General features: G+C 46.1%; 2 protein-coding genes across 5 annotated transcripts; one reads left to right on the plus strand and one right to left on the minus strand.

Annotated features, from left to right (window-relative positions):
- Nucleotides 1–617: 617 nt before the first annotated feature.
- On the minus strand, nt 618–3040 carry trim13 (tripartite motif containing 13). 3 transcript variants are annotated; one of them, XM_018729166.1, is made up of 2 exons: nt 2972–3040; nt 618–2154 (listed from the first exon to the last, which is right to left on the minus strand). In XM_018729166.1, exon 2 carries the CDS (start codon nt 2150–2152, stop codon nt 923–925), a length of 1230 nt encoding a protein of 409 aa, XP_018584682.1. In that variant the 5' UTR covers nt 2153–2154; nt 2972–3040; the 3' UTR covers nt 618–922. The 3 variants fall into 3 exon arrangements, with proteins under 3 accessions (XP_018584682.1, XP_018584680.1, XP_018584681.1); XM_018729164.2 differs by having other exon boundaries at nt 2945–3005; XM_018729165.2 differs by having other exon boundaries at nt 2919–2984.
- Nucleotides 3041–3707: 667 nt separating this feature from the next.
- On the plus strand, nt 3708–8284 carry LOC108920423 (SPRY domain-containing protein 7-like). 2 transcript variants are annotated; one of them, XM_018729167.2, is made up of 5 exons: nt 3708–3838; nt 4378–4494; nt 4962–5128; nt 6869–6971; nt 7509–8284. In XM_018729167.2, the coding sequence occupies exons 1-5, from the start codon at nt 3727–3729 to the stop codon at nt 7604–7606; spliced, it is 597 nt and encodes a 198-aa protein (XP_018584683.1). In that variant the 5' UTR covers nt 3708–3726; the 3' UTR covers nt 7607–8284. The 2 variants fall into 2 exon arrangements, with proteins under 2 accessions (XP_018584683.1, XP_018584684.1); XM_018729168.2 differs by having other exon boundaries at nt 4384–4494.
- Nucleotides 8285–9212: the final 928 nt, after the last annotated feature.

The following is a 9212-nucleotide window of genomic DNA, read 5'->3' on the forward strand; positions in this document are numbered from 1 at the left end:
CATATGTGTATTTACAATGAAATTTATAAAGGTAACAGTTTTAGTTTCTAGACAATCTGCAGGACAAAATTTGGATTTTCAGCTTTATGAAGCATATGGAATCTCATCCAGATATGGGCAAAAAAATAATGTGCATTGCACTTTGGAAATTATAAATTAAAATGCAATGAGGGCTGAAAATAAGTATGTGTGACCTTCAGTTCACAAAAGGAGAGGAGTATTTATTGAAATATTGTAAATGATTAGATATCCAAACTCATTTATTTCATAAATTCTGCACAATGCAAATTCATGTGATACAAAAAAAATGTAGATTTACATCTGATGTCAGTTCACTTTACATTCATTAAGATGCACTGGTACGTCTGATCTGAACTGCCCTCCAACACATGGTCACCTGAACAGGTTATTTACATGGAAATGGTGCTGAAGTGGGTGATGACCAGCAAAAGTGGTAGTAGGACTGGTGAACTGGTACAGTTCTCATTTGACACACACATTGGCTGAAACTGCTTGTCCCGAGCATCATCACAGCAACCCAGAGCCTAACCCAGCAACACGGCACAAAGCCAGAGGGGGAGGGGACGCACCCAGGACGGGACACCACTCCGTCGCAAGGCATCCCAAACAGGACTCGAACCCCAGACCCACCAGAGAGCAGGACCCAGCCAAGCCCGCTACAGCACTGCATCACCCATCTGACAACAGCATTAAGTAAATGAAAGAGTTACAAATACATTTGAAGTTGGCATTATACACGGGAGGTGATGTCGGTACACAAGTCAACACAAGCTTTAAGCAAATTAAAATCAAACTTTGGAAAATACTTCATTTGGTTACAAAAGTGCATAGAAGACATGACACAAAGACAAAGCAGAGAGGATTTGTACTTAATATTGTACAAACAAGGCTTCATCTTCATTTACAGGACCCATAAACCTTTAAATATGTAATCTAACCTAAAGTTAGACCAGACAAAATTGATTGTAGTGTTAAACAGATCAAAGATGCATTTGTGAAACAGTTCAAAGAGAGGCACACACACACGGACCACTTCCCTCCAGCACTGTATTGTATAATGTAAGATCTCTGTAAGAGTGGGTATGTAGGACTGGACAGCTGCAGAGAGATGGGACACATCTGGACACTCTAAAAGGAACAGTGTAGACACGGAAAAAAGGGCAACGATGGCCAGAACCCACATAGCCTTGAAAAAACTCCAACGGGCGAAACCGTATGCCTTGTTTTCACGCGGAACTGCGATTTTGTCCACATCTCTGAGACGTACAGCGTCCCACACTTTCACGTCAAAGTTCTTCATGATAGTTCCTACATCCATGCTCGTCCGGGAAGGCAGTGAAGTTTCCTGAATCACACCCAGCTTTTCCCTAAACTCCTGCATCTGCTGGAGAAAGCAGAGAGGGTCCCCAGCATTCCTGAAGGACTGGGCGATCTTCAGGGCCCGCTCGTGCTCCTCCAACACTCCTCTCAGCTTGTTTATTTCCGGGTCATACGCCTGCATGACCATCAGCTTCCATGTCTCAAAATCAGAGACAATCTCGTTCTTTTTCTGATCAAGAGTCTTGATGAGCTTTTCAAAGTACTCAGTCACCCTACCAGCATCTCGTGAGATGAGCTGCAGCGCTTTCTTTTTGTTTCTTTCCAAGTCCTCCAGACAGGATGAAGCATCAGCGCTTCGCCAGGTCTCGAAGCCCCGAAAGATCTCTTCAAAAGCGGCCCTCTCCTGCTCATAAGCGTCCTCCAAAGCGCAGAACTTGTGTCCGTTGTGATCGCCCATGGTTGCACAGAAGCCACAAATCAGTTTAAGATCTGTCGCACAGAATATGTTGAGCGGCTGGCCGCTGTGCTGTCTGCAGAGGGACATCTTGGGCAAAACTCTTATTTTATTGTACTTCTCCACTATCCCACGCAAAGAGTAGTTGACCTGCAGGCTGCTGGGGCCGTTGTGGTGCGTTTCTTTTCGGCAGGTGGGGCATTTAAAAGGTGGTCTCCACGATGGGCCCCTGCTGTTGCCCTCCAGAATACCCTCTAGACATCTCCTGCAGAAGCTGTGCGAACAGGGCAGAACCCGGGGATCTTCAAACAGACAGCAGCAGATAGCACAGGTGAGCTCTTCCTCCAGGAGCTCCATCGCTGCAAAGTCGGAGCGAGAAATCGGGTCACTTCACCAGACACAAGCAGGCACCACTATCATAAAGGCTCTATCCCTGTAGCTGATCCCTTTGTTCAAGGTTCAACTTTACCACTCATTTACCCATTGCCAGCAGGGTGTTCTTGCTGTTCAATTTGTGGTTAGGACCTAGATCAGTGGTACTACAACAGGAGTGGTCATTTGAAGCGGGAACTTTGAGATTTTAAGGAAACAGCCATAACCACTACACCACCGTGTGGCCAGATTACAATTAACGGACGTTATATTAATACAAATGAAGCGCGACTGCGTAAAATAACGCGCCGTCCTTGAACACTGCATGATAAACGGGTTGCACAAATGTTCACGTTTATCATATTTACCACGTGGCATAGTTATATATCATGGAGAATTCAGGTTGAGCAACAATTTTGCTCGCCTTCTGAAACCGCTTTTTTTTTTTTTCAGTAAACAGATTAATTCGCGAATATGTGATGAACGCGACCTGCGCACAGACGACACGGTCACAAAAAGAGCCCGTTTTTCGGGATCACGGAACCGGGGCCTAGTGAGTGATCGCGAGCCGCTCCTATAACATCAGCAGCAGCAGCAGCATACGCGATCACAGTGGTACAACTATGGTAAAAAGCACGATCGCAACCGAAAGTGTGTCCCCACCCAGCCGCACACACACAGCAAACGTGTCTCGGCGCGTTTACACGTCTTTAGAGTCCGACAGATGCGCTTTTCTGTTTATTTCTGGTACCTCTCGGACTCTAGCTCCGTACTCACATCCACTCGCGACGGCTGACGGCTCACCGCGTACGTAAAGAGGACCGCGGGCGAACGTCCCCCCGCGCGCTGCGTGGACTCGAGAGGGCGGCGCGTTCGCGACGCTCGCGGTGGCGCACGGCGCACACTCCCTGGGCGCGCGCTGTTAACCGCTTCACCGCCAGCGCTTCGCTGAACCGAGGAGTCCGTGCGTCTCAGCGGACGGGCGCGAACGCGCTCCAGCAGGATCCGCTTCATAGAGCTGGACGTTCATTGTCATTCTTGTGCGCTGTGTGTCGCGAGCAGGCCGGTTTCCTAAAGAAGCATTTTGTTTGTAAAAAGCACTCTTTCTTTTCACCATCATCATACATTACATGGCAGCTCCCTACAGAACTGTTGGTGTAAGACCTGCGGTTTGTGTCACAGAATCAGTTCGGGGTTGAAACGGACCAAAAGCCGGCAGTGCCGTTGCCGCCGGGTCTCGTCCTCGACGTTTCTGAACGTGTTACGGGTTGTTAAAGACGAAGGGAAGGCCGTGCGGTGTGCGCGGTGTGCGCGTTCCCCGCCAGAGCTCGACGAGGAAGTCGAGAGCGCGACGCGAGAGAGCGAACTTCCTTGAAGAAACTGGCTCTGAGGCGCGGAGTCCCTCCTGCTCGCTTCGGCCCTGCGGCCCGTGTCTCCTGTAGCGCAGCCCTTCGGCCTTCCGCAATAAGTCTCAGTGTTCGTCTCCCCGCGGGGGAGCACTCAGTCACTGTGAGCCTCGTCTGGTAAAAAGTGCCACAGCGGAGCTCCTGCTCGCGCTCATGGCCTCCGTGCTCTCCTTCGTCGCGCGGTGCTGTGGATTCGGCGGCGGCGAGTCCGAACACGTCCCGCTCAAAGAAATGCCCGCCGTTCAGCTTGACACGCAGCACATGGGTGAGCAGTGCCGGAACGGGTCGGGCTCGGTGCGTGGGGTCTACGTGTTCCCCCCCCGCGTGTCCCTGGGTCTCCAATGTGTCACATCATGTCATGTGTGTTTTAATATATGCTCGCTGTGTGTGTGTGTGTGTGTGTGTCATTGGCCTGCATTGCATTGAGCTCTTGTCCCGTCATTATAGTAATGAACGCATTTCTAGTGTTGCCAGTCAAACAGGGACTTAGAAAATAGGAAAGGAATGTTAGACATGATTAGTGATCGTATTTCAAAATCCAAAGACATGCTGTTCATGTTCCCCATAGTGTGTGAGTGACAGAGAGAGAGAGTGTGTGTGTGTGTGTGTGTGTTCCCCTGATGTAGGGATGAGTGACCCAGTGTAAGTCACAATGGTGTGTGCGTGCTTATAACACCACAGAGAGTTCATTGGAAGTCGCTTTGGAGAAAAGCATCTGCTAAATAAATCTAAATGTAAATTCCCATCACCTTTACAAAGCTGTCGGTTTAAGGAAAGGCTCTATGTGAACATGCTGTCTGCTAGGTACAGACGTGGTCGTTCTTAAGAGTGGCATGAGGATTTGCGGCACCGGAGGCTGTCTGGCCAATGCGCCTTTGCACCAGAACAAGAGCTACTTTGAGCTGAAGATCCACTCCGCAGGTACATTTGCCTCTCTTATCCTTGATCCATGAGGATCCCTTTGTAGCCAGACTGCCTGGGGAAGTCATTTCCCCTCTTAGTCCATTACAGGTCTAGACTGCGGTCGGTGAGAAACACTGGCGTGATGAAAGGTAATCACATGTACTTGGCATCTAATTGCTGTGGTACAATGATTAATCTGGTAGCGTAGTGGTTAGATTCTACTAGAGCTACTGCCTTTGGATCCAAAGGTTACAGGATTGATCCCCACCTCAAGCTGTACTCCCCTTAAGCAAGGTACTTACCCTAAATTGGTCCAGGAAAATTACCCAGCTCTGTAAATGGGTGAACAAGTTGCTTTGGAGAAAATCCATCAGCTAAGTGAATAAATCAAATCTATTTCACATGACTGCCTTTCAGAATAAATTGAGGAGTGACAAGTGTTGGGAGTGTGGCCTGATGATTCACTTCATGGCTGCCTGTTTCAGGTGTGTGGGGTGTAGGTGTGGCTACAAAGAAAGCGAACCTGGACCTGATCCCCATGGGACGGGACGCCCAAAGTCTTGTGCTGAGGCACGACGGTTCTGTGTACTTCAGTAATGAGGAAAGGAGTCGGTTGCCAGCCAACAGCTCGCTGCAGGAGGGAGATGTCGTGGTGAGAGATGCTGTTGATCATTCTGTGGACTTTTCCTTCACTGAATTCTGTGAACCTTGTGAATGAGAGAAGAGGCTGTGGAATACAGGGAATGATTTAAATGTGGAAAGAGGGGAAAAAAAGACAAATTGGATACCCCATGTAGCTCATCCAGCGAAGTTGTCTGTCTGGTGCTGCAATATTGCTGCTTTCTGATTTAAATCCAAGGCTTGTCATACACTGATCAGCTAAAACATTAAAACCATGACAGGTGAAGTGAATAACATTATCTCATTACAATGGCACCTGTCAAGGGGTGGGATATATTACTCACCAAGTGAACAGTCAGTTCTCAAATTTGATCTGTAGAAACCAGGAAAAATGGGCAAGTATAAGGATCTGAGTGACTTTGACAAGGGCTAAATTGTGATGGCTAGATAACTGGGTAAGAGCATCTCCAAAATGACAGGTCTTGCGGGGTGTTCCTGGTATGCAGTGGTTAATACCTATCAAATGTGGTCCAAGGAAGGACAACCGGCGACAGGGTCATGGGTGCCCAAGGCTCATCGATGCACGTGGGGAGTGAGGGCTAACCCGCCTAGTCCGATCCCCCAGAAGAACTACTGTAGCACAAATTGCTGAAAGCTTTAATGCTGGCCATGATAGAAAGGTCTCAGAACACACAGTGCATTGCAGTTTACTGCGTAGCTGCAGACTGCTCAGAGTGCCTATACTGACCCCTGTCCACCGCCGAAAGCGCCTACAATGGGCACGTGAGCGTCAAAACTGGACCATGGCGAAATGGAAGAAGGTGGCCTGGTCTGATGAGTTGCGTTTTCTTCTAGATCGTGTGGACGTCTGGGTGCGTGTGCATCGTTTAACTGGAGAAGAGATGGCATCAGGATGCACTATGGGAAGAAGGCAAGCTGGTGGAGGCAGTGTGATGTTCTGGGCAATGTTCTGCTGGGAACCCTTGGGTCCTGGCATTCATGTGGATGTTACTTTGACACGTACAACTAACCTAAAGATTGCTGCAGACCACGTACGCCCCTTCGTGTCAGTGTTATTCCCTGATGGCAGTGGCTGCCTTCAGCAGGAAAATGCGACCTACCACACCTCAGGAATGGTTTAGGAGCCATGACATCCTGCCAGCAGGGTGTTCTTGCTGTTCAATTTGTGGTTAGGACTTAGATCAGGGGTACTACAACAGGAGTGGCCATTCGAACCGGGAGCCTTCAGGTTTTAAGGAAACGGCCATAACCACTACGCCGCTGTGTGGCCAGGTTATACATTCATGTTCAGGGTGTTGACTTGGCCTCCAAATTCCCCAGATCTCAATCCGATTGAGCACCTGTGGGACGTGCTGGAAAAACAAGTGCAATCCATGGAGGCCTCACCTCGCAACTTGCAGGATCTGCTGGTAATGCCTTGGTGCCAGATACCACAGGACATCTTCAGAGGTCTTGTGGAGTTCATGCCTCGATGGGTCAGAGCTGTTTTGGTGGCACAAGGGGGACCTACAAAGTATTAGGCAGGTGGTTTTAATGTTTTGGCTGATCGGTGTATATCTCTAGGCACCACTCTCAACTTTTGTTTCCTGGAAACCATTGTTGAGGGAGGGAGCAGTTGATGAGTAAAAGCGATTAAAATTAACAGGCTTTAACATGGGAAAGCTTAATTTTAAATGCAAACCCAGACCTCAAACAGAAATTTTACTGAACTGGTGTGGTTGTTTTTCATTTCTTTCCAATTTCTCTTTAGGGTGTAACGTATGACCACGTGGAGCTGAATATATACTTGAATGGAAAAAACATGAACTGTCCAGCCTCAGGAATCCGTGGAACAGTTTTCCCTGTGATATATGGTAAATCATTATTTAAATGTATGTTTACAACTGTAAATGTTTCCAAAAAGCTCCATTATAGTTTGTTTCAGAACATTATTCTGAACCCTTCTCCTTTTATGAGATGCAGCATGTCACTACCACCAGGGAGCGCTGAATGACACACTCTGAAACTGAAAAATTGAGGAATGTGTATTGAGCTGAGAAACATTCATATTACTTAAAAGTGAGTTAGATGAGGGGGTGCGGTGGCGCAGTGGGTTGGACCGCAGTCCTACTCTCCGGTGGGTCTGGGGTTCAAGTCCCGCTTGGGGTGCCTTGTGACGGACTGGCGTCCCGTCCTGGGTGTGTCCCCTTCCCTCTCCGGCCTTACGCCCTGTGTTGCCGGGTAGGCTCCGGTTCCCCGTGACCCTGTAAGGGACAAGCGGTTTTGAAAATGTGTGTGTGTGTGTGTGTGTGTGTGTGTGTGAGTTAGATGGTGAGACGTCCTGCTTTATCAGTATTTTTACTTGAATAATAACCATAAATCTGCTCTTCCATTTTCAATCTCTATTTCAGTGGATGACAGCACCATATTAGATTGCCAGTTCAGTGACTTTTACCACACTCCACCACAAGGCTTTGAGAAAATTCTGTTTGAACAGCAGATCTTCTGAGCAGCAATGAAGAATGGTATTCTCTTTCCACTCGTCCACGCTGGTCTACAGGCTGGCTTCAGCCTTGATCTCTCATGTTCCAATCCTAAATAATTGTAGATATCAATTTTTATACATTTTTATTTCTACAGTTAACCTTAGCATTAATATTTGTTCTTTAAAAATTATTTAAAATGAAGCTGGATTCATCTTACTAAATTAGACCTTTGAGATGTATGCTTAAGGAAGGCAGCTGCATTTTTAGTTTAGCATTCTGCTCAAATGTATGTCAGTATATAGGCCACTTTGCATCTCTCTTGCCAGGCGTATTCTGAAGATACAGTCCCAACATGTATTCAGCAACCTTCAAACACTCATGTCTGAGTTCAGATACTCAATTACTTTTCAGAAATATCCAGTTTGGTGAATGGTTATTTTGTGTACATAGTAATCCATTTAAATGTACATTTAGCTGACACTTTTCTCCTAAGAGATTTAGTGTTATGCTACCTACAATTATTTACCCATTTATACAGCTAGGTTATTTTGCTGGAACAATTTACGGGAGGTACTTTCCTTGAGAGTACTATGGTTGGAGGTGGGATTCGAACATATGACCCTTGGGTCAAAGGCAGTAGCTGTAACAAAGATGCTACAAAAATGTAAACTCTGAGAATGTATTTTTCTAAATTAAAATATGCTCAGGTGTAAGTTGTCCATTTTGCTTTTGTAACCTTCATTAGGTATTTATGACTATTAAAGGTTGCAAAAACTTTTCAAATCTTTCACTTGTCTTGAAATAGAAATTTCATTTAGAATATATGAATTTACATGATGATAATGACCCCTTACTTTCTGTTCGTTAACATACTATTTCCAAGACTAGGTTATAAATTATTAGTCGTGTCATGAGGTGTACGTGTAAGATGTAGTGCAGCACAGAGGAGCATAGACAAACCCATCTCCTGGATTATCGGCCCCCTGATTAAGAGATGAGCGTTAAGGGCAGCCTCACAGCTGGTCAGTCCCTAAGGCCCCCGTGTCCAACATGTCACATGGTTTGTTTTTTTTTTTTTGGTCACATTTAGGTTATCTGTGTGACGTCTATCCAGGGTGGACCATCCGTCACGCCCTGTGCTTCCAGGATAGGCTTCAGTCACCACAAGCCTGCATTAAACAAGCAGTTATTGATAGTTGATGAACAGATGAATCAAAAGTCCATCATTAATGTGTTTTCATGCTAAATACAAGATGGATTGAGTAAGCTAAACCTGTATTTAGATGGATCAGTGTTCTGATCATGATTCATGGTCAACTAAGTATAATGTAGCCCCAAATACTTGTGTAATTCCATTGAGTAATATTGCTAATATTTTTGCAAGTACTTGCCTTTTTCTCTATATACATCCTGGAGTAACTATTACAAGATGAAATTTTAACAGAAGCCTTTTCAAAGAAATGCAGGCATCAGCCATTGAAATGAACACATCACAGGATTATCTCATGGATATTATCATGTAAAAATTGGAAGCAAGAAGATATTTTCCAGACGTGAAAAGCCGATACTTTCGTTACTTCCATGCTTCTAGTTAATTGTCAACAGCGATTAAAATGAGTATTACTGTAG

This window comes from Scleropages formosus, chromosome 14 (genome assembly GCF_900964775.1).
Source record: "Scleropages formosus chromosome 14, fSclFor1.1, whole genome shotgun sequence".
Taxonomy (NCBI): domain Eukaryota; kingdom Metazoa; phylum Chordata; class Actinopteri; order Osteoglossiformes; family Osteoglossidae; genus Scleropages; species Scleropages formosus.